This window comes from Columba livia, chromosome 1 (assembly GCF_036013475.1).
Source record: "Columba livia isolate bColLiv1 breed racing homer chromosome 1, bColLiv1.pat.W.v2, whole genome shotgun sequence".
In the NCBI taxonomy this organism is placed as follows: domain Eukaryota; kingdom Metazoa; phylum Chordata; class Aves; order Columbiformes; family Columbidae; genus Columba; species Columba livia.
In genome coordinates, this window is record NC_088602.1 from 126,984,675 (window position 1) to 127,011,877 (window position 27,203).

Here is a 27,203-nt window from a genome sequence, read left to right on the forward strand (position 1 = left end):
TTCCCTTTCAAGGGCAGACATTTATTCTGGTCCAAATGGACCAGCCTGTACCTTCTTAGGTTTTCCCAGGCCCCATTAAGATCTGAAGGAGTCCTCCACTAAATAAGAACATGCTATTCTTAGCGAATGGGGATTCTTTTCATTGATTTCCTTGCTTTGGAAAAGAGACTGGTTTGCACCTGTTGACCTGTACTGTGCTTCTACATCTTGGTAAGATCTCTCTACATGGTACTTAAGTTGGCCAGCTGGATTTTTACTCTCTTTACAGAAAATTGATGTTATTTACCCTCTGCCATTAGTAGGGATTTATTTTCTGTTAGTCGAGAAGTTCTGCATTCCATTACTAAATATGTCAAACTGTTAATTCTTTATATCAGTGATGTCAATCCACTAACCTGATCTAATTTGCTGTTCTTCATTAACTTCTTGCACTTCGATTTCTTTTAAGTTTTTCTTGGGGTCTGTGATATGAATGAAGAAATTGTGGTTGTCTTTTATCACTTTCACCTTTACAAAAGTTGGACCTGCAAAGCAGTGGAATACTATTATTGCTCCTACCAGGCTTCAGAACTGCCCCACACCCAAGGAAACCCTGCATCTGCAACTATAAAGCATGCAAAAGAGCAAATTGCTCAGAAGTGGGATGAATTGCTTAGTAGTAGACCAAGAAGACAAAATTAAGGTTAGCCGAGTTTAGACTAATTAGTCAAAAACTTCCTGACAATTAGATCTGAGAGGCTGCAGAATAACCTGTTGCTTAGATATATTGCATTTGACTGGACAAATCATTGGAACATGCGTTCTTGGAATATCATGCATTGGTTGCCATTGAACAGAAAAATGTGAACTGATTTTTATCTATTTTGAATTGTCTGGCACTTTATTTATCTACCAATTGTTAACACACTACAGGAAAGTGTAAACATCAGTCATGATGAGGCTAACATGGAATTACATACTCTCACATTACGTTTACTCTCACGTCTTTAACTGAATTGCTACTACTGAGACAAGAAAAACATTTATGGATTAAGAAACTACGCCATCAGTTAGTAATTGAGTCAAAGAAAAGCACAAAGAATTCAAGAATCACCTTTTACAAAATCTATCTTCTCTACTTGAATCTGTCCTCCATCAGATGGGAAAAGATATTGATTGGTTCCTGATACGTGAATGAGATCCTCCCCTGTATTGTAGCCAAGAAACTGGAAAAACAGGTTTTAGGTTATGCATAAATCAGAAAGGCAGAAGCCACAAAAGAGGCAACTGAAGGACAAATCCTCAGGATCCTACTGTTCTAGTCAACATTTCTGCTTACATATTTAACTAATGTAATAACAACTTTAGCAAACACACAGAATATTATCCTCCTATCCAAATATTTTCTCAGTTACTAACTGAAGTAACTTGTTACACATGAGTGCAGAATTTGGTCCTCCAGTGCCATGGAGCCACCATGGAACCTGAAGAATAGCAAGTAGACCGTTGGCTTAACATACAATGGGAAGAAAATAAAAATACTGGCCAAGTACAGAGAAAAAGTAAAGTGCCATGCAATTGGATAAAGGGCAGATGAAGATTCATGTTCCCGCCCTGTAGATTTTGGAATTCAGACACCCTAAATCTGATTCTTAGATTGCTGTGCCTGCCAAGGAGCCACAAACTGGCAAAAACTATGTGAGTGTACTCAAGTAAGTTCAGACTGTACTATTACATTCCTTTGAGTTTGAAGTCTGTACTATTGCAAGTTTAGACTAAAATATATTGACCTACACAACTTTTGGAAGCAAGGCTTAGACTCTGATAATATAAAGCACTGCAAAATGCCTAAAAACTCTTCAGACACAACTAGTGAAGAGTTCCCTTTGTTAGAAACATCCCTCTGTTAGTATAACAGGCAGAATACCTTGTATTAGAGCACTCCAAGAACATGAATTTTGAAACAGAAAATGGAAGAAACAGTGAACTCCTTTTACTTGATTTCCAGTGCGGACAGCCAGAACTTCAACTAGGCCTAGTAGTCCCCAAATACAGGAATTTATGTCTCCCTTTTCTATTCTCTCCCATGAAAATCACATTTTTAGACAAAATTCATCCCATAAATATATTTTCCATGGGCACAAACCCACGATCAATTTATCTTTGTGTTCATGTCATATACACTAAAAACCACCAAAGCTGATTAAGTGGTCTTGTGTAGGATAATCTTAAACATCAGAAGCTGCTTCTCAAAACTTTTAGGAGGGGATCTGTTGTTAAAATGATGGAGGTAAACAAGACCTAGTTATGCTTATTTTGCTCCAAACTATAATTTCGCAACAGAAAATAGCTTTGCTGTAATCCTGACTCAATATATAGATAGTTAGCACTTTCCAAAAGTGGTGCAATAATATGACTCCTTACCTTATAAACTTTCTCAGAATGTGCTTCTGGGATGCTGGGATCCTCCTTAAGTCCAGGGGCTTTTTCTGGCTCATCTTTAAACTTCTCTTCGGGAGATTTCTCATTGGAACCTTTACTTTCTTCATGTATTATTTCCTGTCCTTTCTTTGTACCTCCTGACTTTTCTTTTTTGCCTTTTGTTTCGCTCTTAAGTTGTTCTTCCTCTAGTAACCGGTCCTGTTCCTCCTTCCAAGCCTGCATTAAATGTAGGAATTCAAATGACCGTTGTTCTCTTTGTATTACAAGATATTTTATATGTGCATGCTGAAAACAGTGCAAGTAAACAAACTCAAAGGAACAAAAGTTACTTTAAGTCACTCATGTTTTTCAAACATGTCTACAGTTTTACAATATTACACACTATATTTTGCATAAAATTACTGACTCATTCACTCCACAGGATCAATTATTCTTGACCACAGGAGATGTATCAGATGATTAATTGTATGTTATGCATTTAGTCATGAAAGAAACATTTTGTTGTGCACTTTTCTGCAATGTTTATCACCAAATCAGAATGCATCACTGGTATTAGTTTATTCCAAAAATGCAACCATGAGGTAAAATGATTTTATTCTTCTACAGAACGAGGAATGAGGTAACAATGTAACAGACAGTGCCAATGCTAAGACTTATGTCTTACGTGTGCTTAACTCCTACCTCAGCCAGAAACTTACTGTATGAACCTAGGCAAGTTCATTCATCTGTAGTGGATGACCATGCTCTAGTTCTATAAACAGGATTCTCTGTCATAAGGGAACTCTGAGGTACCATATTTACATTCCTTAATTTCAAAGAGATGTAGATAGTGAAAGTAAGAGCTGGGTACACAACTACTACCATGAATCTAGATCTTATGTTTTCATAGCTTTATAACCAGAAAACTTCTATGAGAATTAGGATATTAATTGTAAATCTCATGATCTAGTACTGCAATTATGATTTGCTTTTAGAATGTCTAGTCTAACTCTAAACAGTCTTTCCTTAAGAAAATAACATAACTGATTCAATAAGGAATAAATTAAACAAGAAATAAAGTATACAAAAAAAATAGCCAAGAGCAGTAAAACCAAGAGAATTGAGTCAAGTCAGTGTAAGAATAAAGGCTTACCTTCCTGGTAAAGCAGTGTTATTTAGTCCATTTCAGAAACATACATAGTTTTGCCTCACCTTTAGAGAATCTTCTCTGATAAAAGGACTTCTTTCATTGTTGGACTGAGATTCTGCAATATTCTCTATTACACTCTCAAGTCCTGATATCTTGCCTTTGAGAAATCAAAGGGGGATAAATGAACTTATGAATAGAAGAAAATTGAATAATACTCAAAAATGGAAAAATAAAAATCAAATAAGTGCAAGTAAATAAAAATATATTTGTAAACAGTAAAAGTATAAAAGTAGAATAAAGAAAATATTAAATACTTTTAGAGATAAAACACAAAGACTGTTCAGGTTAGAAGAAACTTATCTGACAAATATTATTACTTGATAGTCATAACTGGGGACCAAATATGCTAAACAATGTATCAACACATTGAAAGACTGACTCTCTGCTTCTTGCTATTGAAGGATTTTCTCCTGAACCAGGTTTTTTTGTTCGTTTTTATGCATCTGAGCAATGCTGAACAAACAATAAGCAGTATTTATTATTTTTGCTACTACCACTGTTGCTGAATTAAGATACAGTGCTTTAACCAGCTCAACAAATGCCAGAACAAGCTAAATACCAGAATCACAGATATTACAGCCTTTCAAGTCCAAAAGGTGAATAAATGCTGTCTGCACCTTCAGACCTTCACTAAAGAAACACCATATCCCCTGTTTACTATTATGGCTTTATAGCATCTATGATTCATGAAAAGGGTATCATCTCTTTGGTTTTATATCATGCTTGGATACCCGATATTTACCTGCTAGAAAAGATAAATTAAAGTACACTATCAGAAACTTGTAGTTAAATTACTTCGTATTAAAAAGTAAAAATTGCACTATGGGTTACAGCAGTGCCAGTGAAATTGAAATAACCTAAAAACACTGTTGCCCATCTGCATGTCCCAGACAGAAGTGTTTATCTTCTTTCAGTAAGTAAACTTCTCTATGAATCATATCTGCCATGAGGCATTAGATGGGCAAGACTCAATCTATCTCCTGTGACAGCTATATAGGTACAAATATAAGTCATGATTTATAAGTCATGACTATAATTTCCATTTCCATACTATAATCAGATGTGTTAGTTGGGTTTAGCGAGGAATAACATTCCTATTTTTGTGAATTCCAATTGCTAGTATTATAAGGTTTCAAAGTGCATTGTCAAAGAAGGTGAACAAAGCAAAGGCTAAATATCAACAAAACACTGTTCATAACATTTAAATACACAAATAGACATTTTGGATGAAAGTTCTCTTTTGTCAAAAGGGATTTTTAGATTTTGCTGCCTGCTTAACAGCTACTGTATGAACTGTTCAACTACAATTTTCATCATCCAAAACATTGCTTGTAATTAAAGTTTGCTCTACACTCTAGTCAACTCCAGTTTCCAGTCTTAGCTTCTAGCCCACAGCTTCTGACTTCCAGCTTTTATCCTTCCCATTTAAAAAGGAATTGCTTTGAACTGTGTTGCCAGCTTTAACTACTGGTCATCTTTTTGTATATGTAACAATCTAAAAACAGATTAATATTTGTATGTAATCCTTAAAGTAATTCCATTAAATAAACACAGCCATTGTAAATGTAAATTGTCACTAAAGGTCTCAGTTTTCAGAACAGAGGATGATGCAGAATATTTAAATACGTATATTTAATTAATTTTATGTCTGTACAGCTCACAAGAGAAGGTTATCCTACAAAAAAATACATGCAATTCTGCTCTGAACAACTTTGAGTCTCAGCACTCAACATGGAAAATGAATTTTCAAGGTTAAAACAAAAAGGTAACACACTTCTGGCTTTCTTAGGGGAGCCATTTTTTTTGGCAGCTGATGCAGACAATTCAGAAGGTCCTTCTGCCATGGCCTTTTCCAGTTTAAGAGACTCTATTTCCTTAGCCAACTTCTCTTCTTGGTATTTGACTTCTTCCTCTTTCACCCAGTCTTCAATTGAGTTGGCCACCAGCTCAAGATAGTTCCTAAAAAGCATAACATTCCTCTATTTACCATAATACAGTTTTCACTAATATAATTTCAGGTCAAACAAGATCACTTGGCTTCTCAGTTTCTTATACAAATATTATTCTATAACCTTTGAGAGAAGGTTTGCATTTGACAGGGTTTAGCTTAGTTTTTAGAGGAGCTAGTACTTTTGCCTGGCTGGTATTTGCTGAAGATATCTTACGCTTGGGATTTTAGTCCTCCTTTCTGCACAGATAGTAGAAACTTGTCTTCCAAGGAATGCCTGCCCTCAAAGAAAATCCAGAAAGTCAGAAAACACAGAGACATTCAGTTTAAGAAGGTTGAGACTAATTGTCCTCCTTTTACCACAAGGATAACTTATTTTATTAGTTGCTCTTGATTTATATTGTCTTTTAGAATACACTTCATTTGTTTGTTCAGCAACTGAGGAAGTGTTATTCTATTTTATTTCTAGCTCTTCTTTATCAGTGTGACAAGAAAGATGCTTGGAAATTGTCATCCAAATCCAGATTAGAGAATCAGTGCACTGTAGCCTGGTATAGATTAAGAATATTCACAATTAACAGTTGAAGTGAGCCCCAAATGACAAACTGATGCGGAGTTTGCAGCTAGTATAGGTAGTTGCATGGAGAACCTGTTGATCATATACTCAGTAGGGACAAGGTGACTCTGCTTGTATCTGAAGAAAAGTGTACAAGCTATAAAAACAAAGGTGTTGAAAACAAAAGGCAAAACTAGGTTGGAACCTAGATTTGCCAGTACTGGAATAGCTTGAAGATGAATATATGTTATAAATAAAAAAGAGATTATTTGTGTGGAACATATTTTAGGGCAATGAAACAGTCATTCAAAGTCAAAAATACACTTTCTATTAATATGCATTCTGATGTCACTACTGCCAATGTCTGACTCAGAATCATTTCTCAGAAAGGATTATTCTTTTCCAGTAACTTGTGTAATGTGTTTACTATGAAACAGTAAACAAATGTCATTAAGATTAACTTTGCATAAAAGAATAGTTTTGATAATGTCTGAATTCATGTAGCTTCCTGACACAATGGCCACTTACCCTAACCAGAGTTTAAATGTTTTATACACATGTATTACTGCAGGCACATGTGCCCATGCCTTTGGATCCCCTTAGCCAGTAGCATCCATTGGATTTCACACACAGCTTCCTGCTGCTACCCTTTGAACAGCACAGTTCCTGAATTTTTTTATATTCTACATGAACTATGGGACCTGATATCCACAGAGAAGAAGGAAGGGTAACTGGGACTTCCAGTAGTAAAAACTGCTGCAACGTAAGAAAGTTAATTTCCCCTTTGCACAAGAATTTGCTGTAACAGGACCCACTGGAACCAACTGATAAAGAGGTATCAGAAGTATATTCCAGATAGCAACATAGAAAAACCCTACAAAGTGGGTCTGTGGTCTGTAAGATGTCAGAATAAAGCAGGAAGCAGTAAAACACAGGTAGAGAACTCCTAACAGAGAGACAGACAAGCACAGTGTCTGTTGTGTATTTGTAACTCTCCTGTGGTGAAAGTGTGGCTCTTAAATACAAAAAAAAATAGAATGATAGTAATTTTAATAAAGGGAAGATCAAGAAATTGTTACTAAACTCACCAGGAGCCAGTTATTTCATACAAAGGTAAAAACTAGTAATACCACTGCTTAATTAATAAGTAGGGTTTGTGCCTGTTTCTGGCAACTCAGCAGGATCTGAAAACTAATGCAGGCAACAGCTTCAAGCACTCAAGGTATTTAAAGACTGTCTTCCACAGAAGTGTTATGTTGCTTGGAAACATACACTAGCAAATATTTATGATACTTTGTCTGGAAATCAAAATTATCTTTAGCAAAAAGGTTGAACAGGGTCAGAAAAGGTGCTGATTATTTTATAGAAAAAAATACAGGTATAGATGCCATAAAACAGAAACAAATAAGAGTCCCATAGCTCTTCAAAGATATAAGTAGCTTATGTAGCAGTGACATCTTTCTGTGAAACAAGAGCAAAGCCAAACCTTCTTGTTAGCTTTCATGCCAGTTTCTTTAGGAACTCCTTGCTGCTTTGAAACAGAATTCAGTGAAGTCTCTGAACAAAGATGGCATGCCCCAAGCAGAAGCTACTTTTAATGTCTAAGCCTTGTTTTCAGTGTATATGAAAGAGTTAAACGGAGGAAGCATATACCTATTCCATCCTCAAGTGAATGGTAATGCACCTGCCAGAGAATATGCTTCATTCTTTATTTGATGAAAAATTAGCAACATTTGATTTGCAGCTATCCATGCCCTTTCAAGGTGACCAGCCAAATTGTTCTAAGACCCCATACATGAAGAGCTGTTGTTTCAAGGAGAAATGCTTTCTGAGGAGGTCTGGTTCCTCAGTAGCTGCTCCTAACAGACAACACAATATGCCATTGAGATGAAGTGTTACTCAGTGTATGTAAACACCCAGTGACATGTTAGATGTACTAGGGTATGTGACCTGGTCTCCAGTGTCTATTCCAAAAGAGTATGGGTCTCCCATGGGTCTCACGTTAGCCCTGTGCAGACATCTCAGACACACTAGGCAGCTAAACTGGCATCAGGTGTTTACATTTAGCAACTTCAATCAAGCCCTTAATATCCGGTGCCCCAAAGAAGAGTAAGAATAGTTGGCAAAGTAAAGAGCTCTGGGCTCCAATAGACTTTCATGTAACTGACTTTGAGACCACTGACCCTCTGCCTTGGTCTATCTGAATGCAAGACCCAGGTTTACTTGAGCATACCATCTTTTACAGTCTTTTGGGGAAGATTTCAGCTGTTATATACACGCAAAAAACCTGATTGACCAGACATTGAGTGGATTTGTCCAACAACTACAAAACAGCCAGAATTTTCTCCTAGAAACTTTGTGTTCCTTCTGGTCTGTTCTGGCTCTGGTCCCAGTCACTGCTAACCACAACAGCCTTTTTTCATGGCAAATAATTCCAGTCAAGTGCCTGGAAAGCCAAGATGGACTCACACAGAGTTCCCTGACTGAGGACAAAGATATGAAATACAATACAAAGTATGTCTTCAGGAAGGCACACTTTGCCTATTTAGCATTCAAACCTGTTCAAATTATATAGTTACCAACAGAAGCTACTATTAAAAGAGTCCCATATTCTGTTAAATGAGGCACTGCACTTAGAAAGGGATGCCCATAGACAAACTGGATCAGGGGTGGGTTGTCCATTGGATAATTTGCTTGAAATTCTATTTGGTAAATCAAATCTAATTAATCCACAGAGCACCAGAGTGACATGGTACAATACACCTCAGCTGTTTCTCCATGGCATTGTAGCTTTTTTACATATCAGTACATGGGCACATATTCTATTTTCAGTCAATTATTTGGAATAGTAGTTGGATACACATCATCATTTGTATCTCTGTTTCAGTGCAAAAATGTATACCAAAAAGAACAGGTCCACTGAAAAAACCTCTAATAGTGGACACATCAACCAGCTGCATACCTCTAACTGGTAAGCAGATAGTGACAGGGAATTACAAAGAATATGGTACTCTGTGAAAAAAATATTCTAATATTTATAAAGAGCTTCTAGATTTTATCAAAAAAATTTATCAGTGACACACCCAATTTATGCATACATAGTTGAAAAACCTGATAATTATATTCTTAGACAGAATTTTCTTTTTAACCTTATCTGAAGTGTACTCAACACAATTTTCTTGACGTGGATATCCCTGATATGAATTTGTACGTATGTGTGCATTATCTATATTTTTATAAGTAGTGATAAAGAGTCACAGTTACTGCATGGTCCTCACTTGGAAAAGCTTTGTCTCAACAGTATTCTCTTGATACAGCACCGTTTTAAATGTGTGTGACTTGTTTTCTCATAAATGTGTTACATCATGGAATCTTTTAATTTCAAAGCTTTGCCCCAAGCATAGCCATGCAAGCTTTAATCAAAAACAACTGTGAATGAGACATGAAAGATGAAATCAATTACCTGAATCCCACATTAGAATGCAATGCAATATCCCAGGTCTCTTGGCACAAATGATACTGATTCATAGGATTGTGAAAAACAATTAGCAAAGAGTTATCTTGGGTGTTATAAAAGGAATCAATACATCTATATTCTTGGGATGCAGTATGAAGAACCTGAAAAGGAAAGAAATAAAGGTATGTCCTCTCGCAGAGAGTAGCATATGTACAGATGCTTCACAGTACAGCTTTTAGCAAAATGTGCTTCAGATCTTCACTCTCCTACAAGATGTATGCAAAGTATTTGGATTCCAGCAGTCTGAAGTGTCCAGGTAGGTGGAAATTGAAATTCCACCACTACTCTTCTTGAGAAGAGGCAGTTTGGCTAAATAATATACAAATAAATTTAAATATTGAATACATACTTATACAAATTTAAATAATAAAGTATTTAAAGAAATAAATAATAAAAGCAGAACTATCATACAGCAGTGAAAAAGAAAACAAATCTACTTTTTCTTAGCTAAGTTTACTTGGTATTCAATTTGCTAAAATATGACCTACACATCTCTGAGATATACAATATTCGAAATTATTCCACTCTGTTCTGTACTGCCCCATCATTTCCAATGTTTACATTGTCTGCAGGCTGATTTTTATTTTATAGTTACAGCTAGAAGAAAGCCTTTTAAACTATTAATTTTACAGAACTATGCAACTGAAATAAAACTGAAATAATTCCATATAAACAACTATTCTCTTTAAACATTAAAACCTGAATACCAGCTGGTGTAAAAATTATGTTCTGATGTGACATATACTATAAGGAAATATTCTTACAAAATGTTATTTTCTGTTGCAATAAAATGATATTTTCTATTCCAGTTATTTTCCATTAGTATCTTTTGACTAGATTCACTAATTATTGACAGTTCAGTTAGCATTAGCCATTTATGCTGCATAAGAAGGAATTCACCATGTACTGAAATGTATGATTAGACCTTAAAGTTGTTGAAGGTGCTGAAAAAGTCTGAGCAGCCTTTAATTCACCCATGTATAGCATGGGTCAGGATTAAATGAGAATTACATCACATGAAGCTCAAGGCAGCACAGGAACTAATGCTCCACTCCTCTCAAGAGAATGCCTACCAACTTATGACATCTACACTTGAATTTATCTTTCACATTTGTTGTTCTGTCTTTCTGAAAGATGAATTTTAGTCCTTAGCTTGCAAGATTTCTATAAATGAAGCTTGTAGCCCTGAAAGAGTGAAATGCATTACAACAAAATTTTCTATTTGTCCATAAAACGTACACTGCATAGGTATTTGCAAAGTGTACTTTCACACGCACTACACTAACAAGTCCCATAACTGCCAGGGAGGATCACTCCTAGGGGTAAGATCATGTTGTCTCCATCACATGTTTAGCTAAAGGACTCACTGCCAAAAAGGACAACTGCAGTTTGGCCAAACCAGGAAATAAAAAACAATTGCAACCCAAATTTCACACAAGAAATTGAAAAGCAACTGAAGAAGAATGGGTTTTGGTAAAAATGGGAAAGGGATAAAACTCAATCAATCATCTAGCAAGGGAATACCCTGTACTCCACTGCTAATTCTTTGTACAGCAGTCTGTATAAGATTATCATTTCACAGATACCTGAAGAAGAACATGGGGTTGAAAATGCTCAGTGAAACTCCAGTCTGTCAAACAACGCCTCTGTGTTTTTTTTATTTCTTCTAAGTTTGGTCCTAGGCCATAATTTTCCGGACTCACCTCAAAATACACCAAAACAAAATAATGAATATCAACGTTTCAGTGTCAATTGTATTAAATTAACTGTAATCTTGTTGACTTAATAAGCAGCATCCTATGCTGCATCACAGTTAATTGCCTAATGCTGCACATGTGTAGACCCGTATGGCACTATTTAATAGAAAACAAAATTACTCCCAAAGGGTTTTGGTCTTGGCTTTTTTATGGCAAACACAATCTAAATATTTTTATTATTAGGTTATGTGTTTTTGAGTTCTGCAAGCTATTATGAATATTTAAATATGTCCTGTGAAGTAATTTTAAAATTGCTATATTTATCCGGGGGTGTATGGCAGGCAGGTGTTTCTGAAGATGCCAAACTACACAGTTTATTAGTGTGACAGTTTGGCAATTTCTCTCAAACTCTCATGCTAGCATTTGACCACTGGTATCCAGTGAAACCAGCACAGAATTATCATTAGTAGCTTCACCAGGACCCATCACCTTAGAATTCAAATAAAGTGATTTTGTAGTGCTTAAAAGTTACGGCATTATTTGCCAAACATCACAAAATTAACATTTGCATGCAGCATTGCAAAGGAATCCCCAGTAACATGTCCTTGCACTGAACAGCATCTTTTCTTGTCTCAGGCCACAGAGCACAGTTTATTACATTCCTTGCACTTGCCATATCAGAAGTAAGAAGATCCAATCCTTTATTCAAAATAGGATCAGCCAGACCACCTCTTCTACCTTTGTCACTCATTTCTGTATGTCCTGGAAATCAAAAGGAGAATTTTAAGAAGTATTCCAGAAATTCCAGACCTAAACACTAAAGGTTGGAGTGATACAAGTTCCTTAGCCTCCCTGATGAGATTGGCATCAAGTTGAAGTTTCCTTTTATGACACTGGTCCTAGAAATACATGATCAGCTCTGTTACACTTCTTTCCTAAAAAAGCACTTCAAAATCCAGGGACAACAAGTGCCAGACAGTTACATAAAAAAAAAAAAAAAAAGAACACTTCATAAGACACACTCAAATAATCCTCTTTATCTGTCCTATGCCTTGCATGGTCAAAACCATTAAAAATACTCTAAGAAGTGTCCTCCAGATTCATACACAAAGAATCACTTCCCTACACACTGTCTGAGAAACAAAAAGAAGCATTCCTTTGCACAGATGACATAAAAAAGAAGGCAAAATCAATTGTTTTGATATTTGCACTTCTTTCTGAAAAAATTCAATTTTTAATCTGTAAATTCATTGGATTTATAGAATTCCACAAGCTCCTGACAGAATATTACTTTTGCTGAGGATCTGACCAGTCATTCCATTCTTACAACAGGCACCTGATATGAGCAGGATCGCATGGAGACTTCTATATTCTCATAATTTTTTGAGATAATTTCCTTTTAATAACATTCTTCATGCCCCAAGTTAGGGCAGACATCATTAATATATGATAAAATTCACACACCTAAGAAAAATATTCTTCCTGGGAAAAAATACACCGGAAAGTATTGGTTCATTAGTGGCTTATAACCAGCTCAGCTTCCAGACATATATCTTTAGGCTCTTCTTCTCTAGAAAATTAGATGTATTTACTGTCTGCCCTTAGAAGATTAAAGAAATCTGAACGCAAATGTTTCCTCTTCCTGGTATTTGCTTTTGTGCTGTAGAAGTGTTGAAATGTTGGCAGCTGCGTTTGTAACTGAAATATTTAGTATTGTGAGTATATTTAAGTAAAATAAAGTAACAGCCAAAAAGTTTCTCAAAATTCAGAAGAGAGGCTGATAAGCAGGTTTCATTTTTGTCTGCTCCAATCTTCTAAGGAAAGGATCCCATCTAAGCTGGTTGCCTAGACATCTATATTAGAAAAGTATGGGCAGCATCATGAACCTAAAGGTATAGCCACTTAAACTGACATAATTTCTACTTTTCTTGCATCCTAGAAAAATAATCACTTGATTTTAATGTTGCTTCTTGGCCAATACTGTTCCTTTAATCAGGCCCAGCACTTCTCATTATGTTAGAATCTGCAGGAGAAAATTTAGAACTTCTAGAAAATTCCCTCTGCATTGTCTGCAAGAGGTCTTCTCCATCGGATGAGGAGTGAGTTGAGAGTCTGTGGGTAAGAATTAAGGGGTAGGCTGACAGGGGTTATACTGTTGTAAGTGTCTATTACAGGCCACCAGATCAAGATGAGGAAGATGACAAGGCCTTCTACAGGAAGCTGAGAGCAGCCTCACAATTACAGGCCCTGGTTGTTGTGGGGGATTTTAACTAGCCTGGTGTTTGCTGGAAGGACTACTCAGCCAGCCAGCCACAGTGCAGGAGGTTCCTCCAGTGCATCAATGGTAACTTCCTGATGCAAATGGTGGGTGAGCCAACTAGAAGAGGAGTGCTGTTGGATCACATCCTTACTGACAAGGAGGTTCTGGTTGAAGCAGTAAAGGTTGAGGGCTGCCTTGGCTGCAGTGACCGTGAGATGGTGGAGTTCAGGATCTCATGTGGCAGGAACAGAATACCAAGCAGAATCGAAACCCTTGGAGTTCAGTAGGGCAAAGTTTGGCCTTTTCAAGCAATTGCTAGGGGAAATCCTGCGGGCAAGGGTACTTGAAGGTAAAGGTGCCCAATACAGTTGGTTAGCATTCAGGGACTGCTTCTTTCAAGCTCAAGATAGAGCATCCCAACATGTAGGAAGTTAAGGAAGGGAGCCAGGAGACCTGCATGGTTAAACAGGGAGCTGGTGGGTATGCTCAAGCAGAAGAGGAGAATTGACAGATCATGGAAGGAGGGGCTGGCCACTTGGGAAGAACATAAGGCTGTTGTCAGAGGATGTAGGGAGGCAACTAGGAAAGCTAAGGCCTCGTTAGAATTAAACCTGGTGAGAGGGGTCAAGGACAACAGAAAGAGCTTCTTCAAATCCATGGCAGATAAAACTAACACTGGAGGCAATGTAGGCCCACTGATGAATGAGGTGGGTGCCCTGGTGACAGAAGATACAGAGAAGGCAGAGTTACTGAATGCCTTCTTTGTCTACACTGCCAGAGGCTGTCCTGAGGAACCCTGTAGCCCTGAGGCCCCAGAGGAAGTCAGGACAGTGAAGGAGTCTGCCTTGGTTGATGAGGACTGGGTTAGGGAGCAATTAAGCAATCTAGACATCCATAAATCCATGGGTCCAAATGGGGTGCACTTGCCTGTGCTGAGGGAGCTGGCTGAAGTCATTGCTAGGCCACTCTGCATCATCTTTGCTAAGTTGTGGGAAATGGGAGAGGTGCCTGAGGACTGGAGGAAAGCAAATGTCACTCCAGTCTTCAAAAAGGGCAAGAAGGAGGACCTGGGTAACTACAGACTGGTCAGCCTCACCTCCATCCCTGGAAAGATGATGGAACAACTTATCCTTGGTGCCATCTCAAGACATATCAAGGATAAGAGGGTCATTAGGGGCAGTTAACATGGCTTCACCAAGGGGAAGTCATGCTTAACCAACCTCATAGCCTTTTATGAGGACATAACCAGGTGGATAGATGATGGAAAAGCAATGGATGTGGTTTACCTTGATTTTAGTAAAGTATTTGACACAGTCTCCCACAGAATCCTCACAGCTAAACTGAGGAAGTGTGGTCTGGACAATCAGGTAGTGAGGTGGACTGTGAACTGGCTGAGGAAAGAAGCCAGAGAGTTGTGGTCAATGAGGCAGTGTCTAGTTGGAGGCCTGTATCTAGTGGAGTGCCTCAAGGGTCAGTACCGGGACCAATACTGTTCTATATATTCATTAACTACTTGGATGAGGGAACAGCATGCACTGTCAGCAAGTTTGATGATGACACAAAACTGGGAGGAGTGGCTGACACACCAGAAGGCTGTGCTGCCATCCAGTGAGACCTGGACAGGCTGGAGAGTTGGGTGGGGAAAAATTCAATGAAATATAACAAGGCCAAGTGTAGAGTCTTGTATCTGGGCAGGATTAACCCCAGGTTCCAGTATAATTTGGGGAATGACCTGCTAGAGAGCAGTGTAGGGGAAAGGGACCTGGGGTCCTGGTGGACAGCAGGATGACCATGAGCCAGCACTGTTCCCTTGTGGCCAGGAAGGCCAATGGCATCCTGGGGTGTATTAGAAGTGGGGTGGTTAGTAGGTCGAGACTGGTTCCCCTCCCCCTCTACTCTGCCCTGGTGAGACCGTATCTGGAATATTGTGTCCAGTTCTGGGTCCTTCAGTTCAAGAAGGACAGAGAACTGCTGGAGAGAGTCCAGCGCAGAGCAACAAAGATGATGAAGGGAGTGGAGCATCTCCCATATGAGGAAAGGCTGAGGGAGCTGGGTCTCTTTAGCTTGGAGAAGAGGAGACTGAGGGGTGACCTCATTACTGTTTATAAATATGTAAAGGGTGAGTGTCACTATGATGGAGCCAGGCTCTTCTCAGTGACAACCAATGATAGGACAAGGGGCAATGGGTACAAACTGGAACACAGGAAGTTTCACTTAAATATGAGAAGAAACTTCTTCTCAGTGAGGGTGCCAGAGCACTGGAACAGGCTGCCCAGGGAGGTTGTGGAGTCTCCTTCTCTGGAGACATTCAGAACCCACCTGGACACATTCCTGTGTAACCTCATCTAGGTGTTCCTGCTCCATTGCGGGGATTGGACCAGATGATCTTTCGAGGTCCCTTCCAATCCCAAACATTCTGTAATTCTGTGATCTCTGTTCCTGCTCTCTAAAATGTTCCCATTCTAATATGAATAAGATAGTTATAATGGCTCAAATGCCACACAGATATCCTAATTGCACAGACTGGAGATGAAGAGAAGTTGATGGAGTTGAAATACAGCTCAGACATTCTTTATTATTTTAACTTGAGAGTTTTCACATATTTCTGGCCAAATACAGAGAGTGTCTCATGTGACTATGAAAACTGAGTGTTTAAACTTCTATCTTAGGACACCAGTTCTACCACGTTAGCCTTATTCTGATTTGTTTTTGCTGGTCTCACTTTCTTCAATACCTAATAGATATGTTCCTCTTTCCCTGTTACTTCTGAATTTGGCCCAGAATTTTGAATATCAAAACTCTACACTGGATTAACCTGTACGTGAAAGAAGAGGGAAGCCTAGAAGAAAGGAAAAGGTATGAATGCATGCATGTGAAATTACAATGTATAGCGCACCTTTTTGTAATTTTCAACTTTTTGTACCACCTTCTAAAATCCTCATGTGTAAGTTATACATTCTTTGCATTTCCTAATACTCATTCATTAGTAGTAATCATGTATCACTTTTGACTTCACTCTGTGGTTGCTACTGACTTTGTAAAGACTCAGCTGCCATCATAACTCACAAAAGCCTGTATTCAGAAAAGTAGTTAAGCATGGCTTCAGTATTTTATGTCTATAAAATATATTGGATGTCACAGACAATAAACCAGTTTTCTAGTACATATTTTTGTACAGATATCATTTTAAAGAGTTGGTTAAATAAACTGTTAACGTCATACAAAAGAGAGTGCTTTTGTCTTTATCTTGTATTCCTACACAGATACTCAATGTACAGGCTATAGAATACTTGAAAATTTAGTGATTTGTAAAAGGAAGAAAAAGTACAGCCCTGCAATAGCAAATGATACGGTAAAATAAATAGTGGATTCAAATTCTCCAGGAGTAATGTAAACAGAAAGGTTTTTACCAGAGCCTCTTGGAGATCTCCCACCAAGCTTCTTTTCCATAAGGAGGAGTTGTCTCAGCTGTCTTGCAAACCTGGCTGGATCATGCCAAGGGATATAAGACACTTCAGGATCACCTCCAACCGTTGTTCCAGAGCTCTCCAGGAAACCAGAGTCACTGAGCCCAGTCAGCCTCAGGCTTTCAAAAGTAAACACTCTGAAGGCTCTTTCTATTTCAGCCCGACTCAGAAGTTCTATAAAAGAATTACAATAATTAACTGAAAATGTCCTTACAGCTCAGCAGAAGATAAATAGAAGACTATGTAAATGTATTATTCTTGGCAAGTCTGCAAGAGCCAACAACAATTTCCTTAATGGTATTGGGTCAAATTATGTGAGCTACATTTTACATTGCATTTGAAGTTGAATGCTTCCAAATTGCAAAATGATATGCCTAGCTATTCATCCATCTTAAATGAAGTGCTTCCTACATCTGCATACCTCCTGGTTCATTAACTTTCTACAAATGATGTTGATTTTAAAATACTGAGTAGACTTTACGAAACCAGTTAACAACTACTTATTTTCAGTTCATGAAAAGGCTTCTGTTATCATAAGTGTTATTATCTGTAGCTTCTTAAACCAAGTATCAAATGTTTTTTCTCTTCAGTCAAATTTTAACAAATGATTTACACAGAAGTAGGCAAGGTGCAAATGCTAAATCCTATTTATGGTTGTATGCATTGGTGTCCATGTAACAATGATAACCACAAGAAGGCCAGAATTTCAAGACAGGTAGTTAAGTGAACAAATCACATAAAGAGTATGTTCAGTTTGAAATGCTTTCTCTTTAAGGTAGTTAAACAGCCAAGCATGTCAAATGTTGGATATCTCATCTCTTGTTCAAATCAATCATCTTATTGACAGTGAAGACATCAATAGCTAAGTCAACAGTTGGGAGATTTGGGCTGTATAGTATAGTCCAGCGAAGACCATAAAATTTGATATCCATCACCTGGAATGCTACAGCAATACAGAATACCTTAGCAGCTTAGTGTCCAAAATGAATATACCAACAACCAGGAGCAATGCAGCAAGTGTAAATTAATCCAACACCAGGGATGTCAGTACTGAATATATGGGAAAGTACCTTCAAATCCTGTGCTTTATACGATGGTACAGATCTAACCAAAGAGATTTGGATGTTTAAATTTCTTAGTAGTCTAGAGTAAACTTTTGAAACTACCTCAGGGTATTTATGTAATCTTTGGGATTGTTTCACAGTGTACATCATGGTGTTATGCACACTCCAAGAAGTGAATGTATTCTTGGTTTGATAAAGAGACTATTATAGAAGCTATTTCATTATTAACATCAACAGCTTACACAGAATACATTCTGGAAGCCATTTATTGTCCAATAGAAATCTTCTACCTAAGATACATGCGCTCCTCCACAAAAAGGGTGTTGGTAAATAAACATACAGTTTGTGTCAGTGTCTTCCAAAATGCATTCTGTGTCCTAGGATCAAAACAGCAATTTGTACAACTATTTTTTTTCCCCTCAGATTTAGTATGTGTTCACATATTTGTGAAAATAAATAAATAAATGAGTTCTAACATATTTCAGATCTTAGTCATGCAATATTTAACATTTTTATAGCCTTTTTTATTAACAATGAAACTGAGGTCTAAAGATAACCCTAACTTGTATAGTAGGCTAAGATGTAAGCAAGAATGTGAAAAGGGGCAACTGAAAAACTTGTCTCATAGACCTTGCTATTTAATAGGATCATCAAGTAAAACTAAACAATGGGAGTTATATCAATGAAAAAGAAAATCACTTTACCACTGGTACAATAATGCATGAGCTCGTGAGCTCTGGCCAAGCGTTTAGTGTTGTTTTCAGCTGAAGGAAGGGTGAAATGAATAAGTTCTTTAAGAGGCAGTTTATCCATCATTTCATGTTCAATCTTTTCTGGATTTAAGTTCTCTGGGACCTGGAAATAAAAACGAAGTCCCAGAGTTAAAGTAAACTTTCACATCTGTGGCTTTCTAAAAATTATGTTTGAATAAAGAAGGCTTTTTGTAGCAAAAGACATAGGCATGTGCTTAAGTCAGTTGGACATAAACTTGAGCATGTGCTCACAGTGTGTTTTTGGATCATGGTGTCAGACATTTTAGGCAGAAAAAAATGAGATACATAAGAGAATAACTGATGGCATAATAATAGCTACTTGTTAGAAACTATTTGCCTGTACTAGCTAGACTCAAAAATTCTGGAACACAGAAATATGTACTGATCTATTCAGACAGGCAGGAGGTACCTTCCATGTATCTTTCAGCTGGTCTGTGCTAGTCCTCATAGTAATGAAGTCTGAATACGCATCGATCTGTCTGTGACAGCAGCATCTCTATATATTTAAGGATTTATCTTTTGAGATCTGCTGGTGTCTTTCAGCTTTGCTCTTTTCAGTATTACGCACATACAGTACATATGCCTTGGATTGTATCTTCCAAACATTTTTCCCCTATCCACTCCTCAAACATTGTGCCATATCCTGAATTTCCTCTTCAGCAAGTATATCTTATACATCAAGCACATGCCTGCTATAATCATCTCTCTCGAAGACTGCTCAGTCATGCCTTCTGCTTGAATACCTCCAACGTGTCAAGCTCAATCTGTTTCTGAATACTGTTTTAATCAATGGTTATCAAAGTATTCCACAGGCAATTTGGAATTAATGAAGCCAGGCAGATACACCTTAGCTGTGAAATCTAGAATTGTATTATCCCTTGAATTACCACGAGAGTATTTTCCAAGGTTAATGGTAAAACTACACCTTGGCTTTGGAGAAAATTCAGAAAGTCACAGTAGTTTTTGGTTCAGAAAGTCTGTGAACTGTTACTTTGCAGTAATCCCAAACCTTGCAGTCTCTGAACCTTTCTGTCTTTGTTAGAATTCGGCAATGTCTTGCTTATACACTATGCTCCAACTATTTAGCCAACCTGAATACACTTCTTGCGTTCACTAACAACCTCTGTCTCTTTTCTTATACTTCTCTACACCTTAGTACTTAATGTAGCCTATGTGCTAAATCACTGTTACCAAGTTAGTAATTCATTTTCCACAGTTCCATCAGTGCCTACAGTAAATCATCAGAATTTTGTAATATCTCACATCTATGCCAAAAGCTAAACATTCATATTAATAATGCAAACAGATCACTGAAATCAGTATAACGCTCCATGTTTGTGATGTGTCCTCTGTCAGTAGCAGCAACTAATCACTCGTTAAGAAGACTAAACACATTCTAGTGTGTCTATCTCAGTAGTAAAAATCTAGCCTGTACTATTCTGCTTTGTAAAAACATCACTCCATTCTTTCTAGTGCATTGAGTATTCACTGCCCGTGGGCTTTAGAACTGTTTATATATGATAGGTAGCACTATACCTGCAGCAGGTGCAACCGCTGAGCCAGGGTATCATGGTAGTTAAATAAGAGAGGATACTTGGGGGTGACAGCCTTTTTTTCATTGTATATATGAGAAAAGTAGTCATACAGATTCTGTTAAAAAAGAAAGATGTATTAAACCCCAATAATCAGATTCATTTGTCATTTTAGGCAATTAATAAAAGACAACACAAACCTTTTTTTCATTCTCAGAAAGTGAAAGAGAAGGAAGGAGAGAAGCTATATGTTCTGCAATGATATGATGTAGTCCATCTGCCCTAGCCTCTGGTACCACCAGACTAGGTGGTGTAAGGTCTTCTTCACTTGCAATAACCTGTCAGACAAGATATATGTTATTTTTCATTACAGTATGACTGCTGCTTAACTTCATCAAAACTACCATGAAGATCCCGCTATAAGCTTCCAGAAATTTTGTCAGGAACAAAAACTTTTTTTTTTTTTTTCTTTTTTTACAAGTAGCAAAAATGTGATTTTCCATGTTAGTTCTCACCCAAAACAAAGACTATGGAAAACAGAATTAAATGTTTTCTCCCACTATTCTCTTTTGGAAGGATGAGAAGAAAAATATTTCCAACTTGAAATGTTAAGAATTGTTAATGAAAACAGATAATTAAAAACCAACTGTATATCAGTTGTTCAGTATTTTCGCCTTAGCCTATTTTCAGACTAAATTACAAAAAGTAAACAAAACCAAAAAAAGATTGTGTTGAAATTTTATTTCTAAAAGAAGGAGGATTTCCAGATCATGCTATGCGTCTCTGCTAACTCACAGCCTGTGCCTGAACTCAACAGGGTCAGATCTATCTAGCACTAGCATTGATACACACGACTTTTATGTTAGGCTTGCCTGAAGACCTTTGTACTGAGTACAAGAGTAAAAGTTCAGTATATTGCTACAGAACATGAAAAGTTGTTATTGACTTAGCTAAGAAATTACACCCTTTTCCTCATTTAATGATATCGGATCTATAGTCTTGAAAAAATAATTTTGGAGTAACACTGTCTATACAATTATTAAACCAGTTCTAAGCCGAATTAGACACAGGAATTTTACAGAGAATATTCTCACCTGTTCCAACATGCAGTTCAGCATTAAGGGTACAGAAAAGTATTCCTCAGGAATCTGACTCAGCAAGTCATTGTAATACCTCATGTCCACAGAAGCAACCACAAATGAAGCTTCTTCCTCTGTTGTAATAAGAGATAAAACATTAAGATAAATTGCTTCAGAAATGCCAATTTACATTACCAACCAGTTCAACCTTCAGACATTTTTTCTTAAAAAAGACTAACAAAGCCCACTACTGTAGAGCTCTTAAATCTGGCTGTAACTAGGAATAGATAGAAAAAGTGGTTTTCTAAAGAACTTCATTATCACCACCACAGTTTCCAGAGACTTTCACAATGCATTCACCAAGAAACTACTCTCGCAACATCAAATCACATCTTCAGATTACTGTGCAAATAATTTCAAGAATTTGTGTTGTCAGGTGAATGAATGGTATGACAGAGCGGACAGCTACAGATGAGTGCTTTAATCCTTTTCACATACCCTGTGACAAAATTACTGTTGGCAGAAAATCATCTGCTTGCCCTTTTTTCATTGGAAGTGTAATTTGTGATGCTGATTGTACCTAAAGGAACAAAAATAAAGCTAAAAACTCAGAAACAGGAGAAAAAATTAGGATTGCACAAATAGGTAGGAGAAATTAATTTAATTTAGCTTTAGTTACTTACCCTAGACTAGATGCTAAACTTTTAAATGGCTGGTATTATGGTAGGGAAATCCCACCTAACTTTGAATGAAACAAGATAGTAAGAATGTAGTTTTATGAATGCTTTAAATGACCATTCAGTAGTACTGCTACAGATGGAGTAAGGCCATTTTTTCCCTGCTACTAGTACATGTCTTAATAAGCCACTTTCTTCTGCCCACTTGAGTTTTTGTCTGCCATTAACAAAATAAAGGAACTGATCTTGCACAGAACTAATAATATTTTTTTGATAGTTCACAGATGTGCAACAAGACATTGTAGCTCTGTGCAGGCATGTTGATACTTCAGACACAAAAAGGTGTAATCAGGAGCTATTTAAATAATTTTTAAACCTGTGGTAATTTATGCCTATATGATCCTTCAAATTTTCCTTTTACTGTTTTCCCCAATGTTCAGCTATTTTTCCTATTTTTGAGTTTTTAAATGCTGAAGACAAAAATTCCATTTTATTCACAGAAGATTACAGATTGAGTGATAGTCCAAGAAGAGAAGGAGCCTTGCCTCAGTTACAGGTGGTTGTGTTGATTTGCTTTCTGATAATGCAGCCACATTAATAAACTTCGTGTTTTCCAAGTAGTTACAATGCTGTCTTCTCCAGTCCAGACAGTCATACATCAAACAAGCAACATTTTCAAACAGCGTGGTGCCAAATGCAAGCTATGACAGAAAAGCAGATACAAAGGATGAAGTTTGCATACAGATGTGTCATGTAACTTAGCCACATGAGTCACTAGCTCTCTAACCAGCAGATCTACAACTGTTAAAAACCTTCCATGGAATTTTTTCTCCACTAATTTAAAATGTTTTCCATTCGAAGAACACAAGGCCTCCTTTTATCTGCCTAAACACTGCCACACCACAGAGTATGGCTAAGTATTGCCTAACTACTTTAGGTGTTAGAAAGTCTAACTTGTCTTAACAGTAAATGTTCAAGGTCTTCTCTCTTGTAACTGGAATTTAGGTTGTATTTTTTGATGGGAAGGTATAGGAGAGGTAACTTAAAATAATTGTTTCATATAATATGTGCATATTTCTACTGGTGATGAACCTGCAACATATTTGCAAGGTCAGCCATTCTCCTGCCCTTGAAGGATAAAAAATAAAAAAACAACCAAGTAATCAATGTAATCTCGTATTATTTTCTTCCTTTCTGTTGCCCTTTTAAATCAAAGCAAGCCTGAAGAACTCTGAATTCCATAGCTGTGCAAGCAAAGAAATGTCAGCATACTGCCCGAATGTCCAAAGCAAGAGAGCTCTAGCCATTCAAGGTCTGACAAGGAAAGAGTCAAGGTTCTTGAAGAGATGTACTGTGGTTTTCACTGAAGTTTGGATGGAAATAAAAAGAATAATAGCAACTGCTATTTTAAATGTGAAATGTTTTTGTACAATACCAAAATCCTATCTGAGATCCCATGCCACATTCAAGTTTCAGTGGTTTTAATGGACATATTCTTCCCCTGTCCAGCCTAGACATTGTGGAAAAGATGAAATTGTTGTAATTTTTAGACAATTTCTATCAACGGCACATTCATGAGTGATTTTTTTACTTTTGTGAAAGTAGGGGAAGTCTCTTGTTTTAAGAAGTTTGCCTTTAAGAGGTGGCTATCAACACTGGATGCATCAATTTGAAGTTTCCTAAAATAAAACATGGTGAAAAAGCACAACTCTCATTAAGCACTAAATATATTAACTGACCCTTAAGAAGTATCAAGCATCTGCTTTCTAAAACTCTGGCCCTCTTCATGGCACTTCAAAACAAGCACTCCAAACGACTGATCAGTTACGGAATACTCGTTGCAGGTTTCATAACATTTAAAGACTAGAGGAGATATTTGGGAGAGAACTTCTATTTGTGAAAACAGAATTTTCAGAGTTAATAGTCTTGCACCTTTGTTTTCCCAGACATTCCATTCATACATTACTTAAAAGAGATCACTAGAGCTCATGAAAATTTTTCTTAAAATATTGGAGTGTTTTGAATAGGCAATCTTTCAAAAAAATTTTTTTACAAAGTTAGAAGTAACAAAACCTGCCAGTACGCAATGGGACACATGAAAAATTTAGCATAATTACAATTTTGTGATTCAGTTTGCTTGCTCTCTCCTCTTCTCAGGACAAGACAGATGCTTGTCTAACCACTAGTGACTCTTAAAAAAGTAAAATATTTTTGAAAGTATCTTCCTTTCTAAAGATCTGAAATCTGAAAGTGGAGACTACTTGCTGTAGGTAATACTCTGTCATTTTTATTTTTATGTCTAACGATTTGTCACAAGAGTTTTCTTTCTGTATATCTTAGACTTCAGAGATGCAGCAAGCTAGGACTTGGAGAATATAAAATAGAATAGAAAATAAAAGATACTCAATGCAATTCCTCACAAACTCCATCCACACTGAGCAGCCAGTCCCAGGAAACAGCACCTGGTCCCAACAGATGATGTTGGAGAGAGGAAGAAGGCAGAAAGGCCCAGAGGCCTCTGCAAAATGGCAGGATGGCAAAAGGCTGAACTAATGAAAGTCCCGAACAGAACTCCCCTGGCTCCAAAAACAAACAAAAAAACCCCCAAAAAACCCAACCATGAAGAAAAGGGAATGCGCGACAGCCCGGAAGATCCTGACTCTCCTTAAATATGAAGCATGATGCTAATGGGATGGAATACTCTTATTGATCAGTCTTGATGTCAGTCAAGCTCTGCCTCCCTTCCTCGATGTCTCACACCTGTGGACAGAGCTCACAAAACGTCCTTGGCTCTCACACCAGAGCAATGAAAAACATTAACTCTGTCCCGGGGCGTTACCCTCTTGTTCTCTAAGTCCAAATAATGAGCGTGCTAGCTATGACAAAGAAAGGTTTCTAATTGCATGAAGGAAATAAACTCATCTTCAGTCAAACCAGCACACAAGGGTGCTTCCTAGCTCACCAGATTGTTATTTACAGGATATAGCATACTATAAATAAGTGTTAGGAGGATGCAGTCTATCCTTTAAGCTTAATAACACAGACCACAAATACAGTAGGTTAAATTATGGCATGCTGCTTTCTTTTGTTTTAGCAGTTTATATATTTACTGCTGCCATTGTGGATTGAAAAATACTGGACCCTTTTACCTCACTATACTTGAGAACCTAGTTTGGAAAAAAATTTTAATGGTTCACTTTCTCTTGCAGTGCCTGGTAATAGTCCTGACTCACCAAGCTATAATAAGTAATAAGCCAGAGCCATGTTTTGGGTTGGACAAAAACAAGTGGTACTGGGTATGCTAAAATGACAACTTATTTCAAAAAGCATTCTTGCATTCATTTTATTTTTTTCTCATGTGACTGTTCTGAGACACATCAAGTAGACCTGCTGTCAAGAGGACAAAAATATAATTTTTGTGTCATTTCATACAGACATCTGACTCTCTCATGAGATCCAAATTGGGCCTATTTAAAGATCCTGAATAAATTTAATACTTCAAACTGTTTTAAAACTCTGCTGTTGTGGCCTACAATATTAAGAAACTCCAAGTCAAGTACTTTTATTCAAAGGACTCCTTGTGAATACATGCTGAATAAACTTTTGGATACATAGGAAATAACTTTTTGCTCAGGTTTACAGATCTACTAACTACTCTGCTTCTGTTTCATAGAAGACTAAGCTACAAATCCTGTCATTTCTAAACTGGTCTTAAATGTTACAAACCCCAAAACACGCCATGCATTGTGAAAGCAGAATCTACTGACCAGCATGTCACTGTCAGACCAGTCAGGGGGAAAGGCACTCTCCTTAACTTGGTGATGAAGTCTGGCAACATCAAAGAGTCTTGATCCATGCTTTCCACTATTCAGAACTGGCTCCAGATATTTCCAAAATGTTTCCAGGTCTTTGTTGGCTTCATCTTGCTTTCTTTTCTCTGCTTCTGCATCTAAAATGTATAAGTATTAGATAAATCATAGAGCAATGTCTCCCTTTTACACAAAGCACAAATCATATACTAGTCTTGGGTAAGTATTGCTAAATATTCCCATCCTCAGAGTCTCAGCAAAAATCTGACACCCAACACTGGGATTAAGAGACTCCAGGAAGATAAATCCTCGGTAAAACATGGTAGTTCTTCCAGAAAAACAAAACAAAACAAAACACAACAACAACAACAACCAAAACAAAACAGAACAAAACATATATATATATATATATACAATCCCATACCCTTACCTCACTCCACCAAACTAAACAACAGCAGTAAACATTTGAAAACTAGGAAATGTAAAAAACCCAGATTGCACTTTTCCAAAGCTGCCAGCATGCACACCAGTGAACCTGTTCTTTAAGGTATAGGGTAATCAAGCCTTATTATCACAATTGCATTGGTGTGGAAATTAGGGTAAAAGGAGATTAAGGCACAGTATTACTATGAACAGCAAACCTAGAAGTCATATGGTTTCCATTTTTACTGCATAGTAACGATCATTTTTCAAAGGTGCTCTAGCTACAGAGGAAAACAAAAGTTCTCTCTGACCATCGAAGGTCACCTAGTCCAACCCCCTGCAATGAGCAGGGACATCTTCAACTAGATCAGGTTGCTCAGAGCCCCATCCAGCCTGGCCTGGAATGTGTCCAGGGATGGGGCATCTACCACCTCTCTGGGCAACGTGCCAGTGTTTCAGCACCCTCATTATAAAACATTTCTTCCTCATGTCTACCCTGAATCTCCCCTCCTTTAGTTTAAAATCATTACCTGTTGTCCTTTCACAACACACCCTTCTAAACAGTATGTTCCCATCCTTCTTATAGGCTCCTTTTAAGTACTAAAAGGCTGCAATAAGGTCTCCCCAACGCCTTCTCCAGGCCAAACCCCAACTCTCTCAGCCTGTCCTCACAGGAGAGGTGTTCCATCCCTCTGATCATCTTGGTGGCCCTCCTCTGGACCCTCTCCAACAGGTTCGTGTCTTTCCTGTGCTGAGGGCTCCAGAGCTGGATGCAAGACTCCAGGTGGTGT

At 37.5% G+C, this 27,203-nt stretch overlaps 1 protein-coding gene across 5 annotated transcripts in view; it reads right to left on the reverse strand.

The window, feature by feature from the left end:
- The window catches only part of SPAG17 (sperm associated antigen 17), a 111,169-nt gene that overhangs the window by 51,388 nt on the left and 32,578 nt on the right, over nucleotides 1-27,203 (reverse strand). For all 5 annotated transcript variants that reach the window (XR_010475685.1, XM_065077848.1, XM_065077864.1 and 2 more), the window contains 16 exons: nucleotides 25,948-26,129; nucleotides 22,726-22,881; nucleotides 22,002-22,083; nucleotides 21,519-21,637; nucleotides 20,625-20,762; nucleotides 20,429-20,542; nucleotides 18,824-18,974; nucleotides 16,999-17,229; nucleotides 12,002-12,090; nucleotides 11,218-11,334; nucleotides 9,578-9,732; nucleotides 5,385-5,569; nucleotides 3,613-3,707; nucleotides 2,404-2,637; nucleotides 1,094-1,205; nucleotides 396-524 (listed from right to left, as the gene is read on the reverse strand). Coding sequence is in view for 4 of the 5 variants with exons in the window: in XM_065077848.1 (XP_064933920.1) it covers nucleotides 396-524; nucleotides 1,094-1,205; nucleotides 2,404-2,637; nucleotides 3,613-3,707; nucleotides 5,385-5,569; nucleotides 9,578-9,732; nucleotides 11,218-11,334; nucleotides 12,002-12,090; nucleotides 16,999-17,229; nucleotides 18,824-18,974; nucleotides 20,429-20,542; nucleotides 20,625-20,762; nucleotides 21,519-21,637; nucleotides 22,002-22,083; nucleotides 22,726-22,881; nucleotides 25,948-26,129 (2,289 nt within the window). In the remaining variant the exon portion in view is untranslated. The remainder of the gene's footprint in view (nucleotides 1-395; nucleotides 525-1,093; nucleotides 1,206-2,403; nucleotides 2,638-3,612; nucleotides 3,708-5,384; nucleotides 5,570-9,577; nucleotides 9,733-11,217; nucleotides 11,335-12,001; nucleotides 12,091-16,998; nucleotides 17,230-18,823; nucleotides 18,975-20,428; nucleotides 20,543-20,624; nucleotides 20,763-21,518; nucleotides 21,638-22,001; nucleotides 22,084-22,725; nucleotides 22,882-25,947; nucleotides 26,130-27,203) is intronic.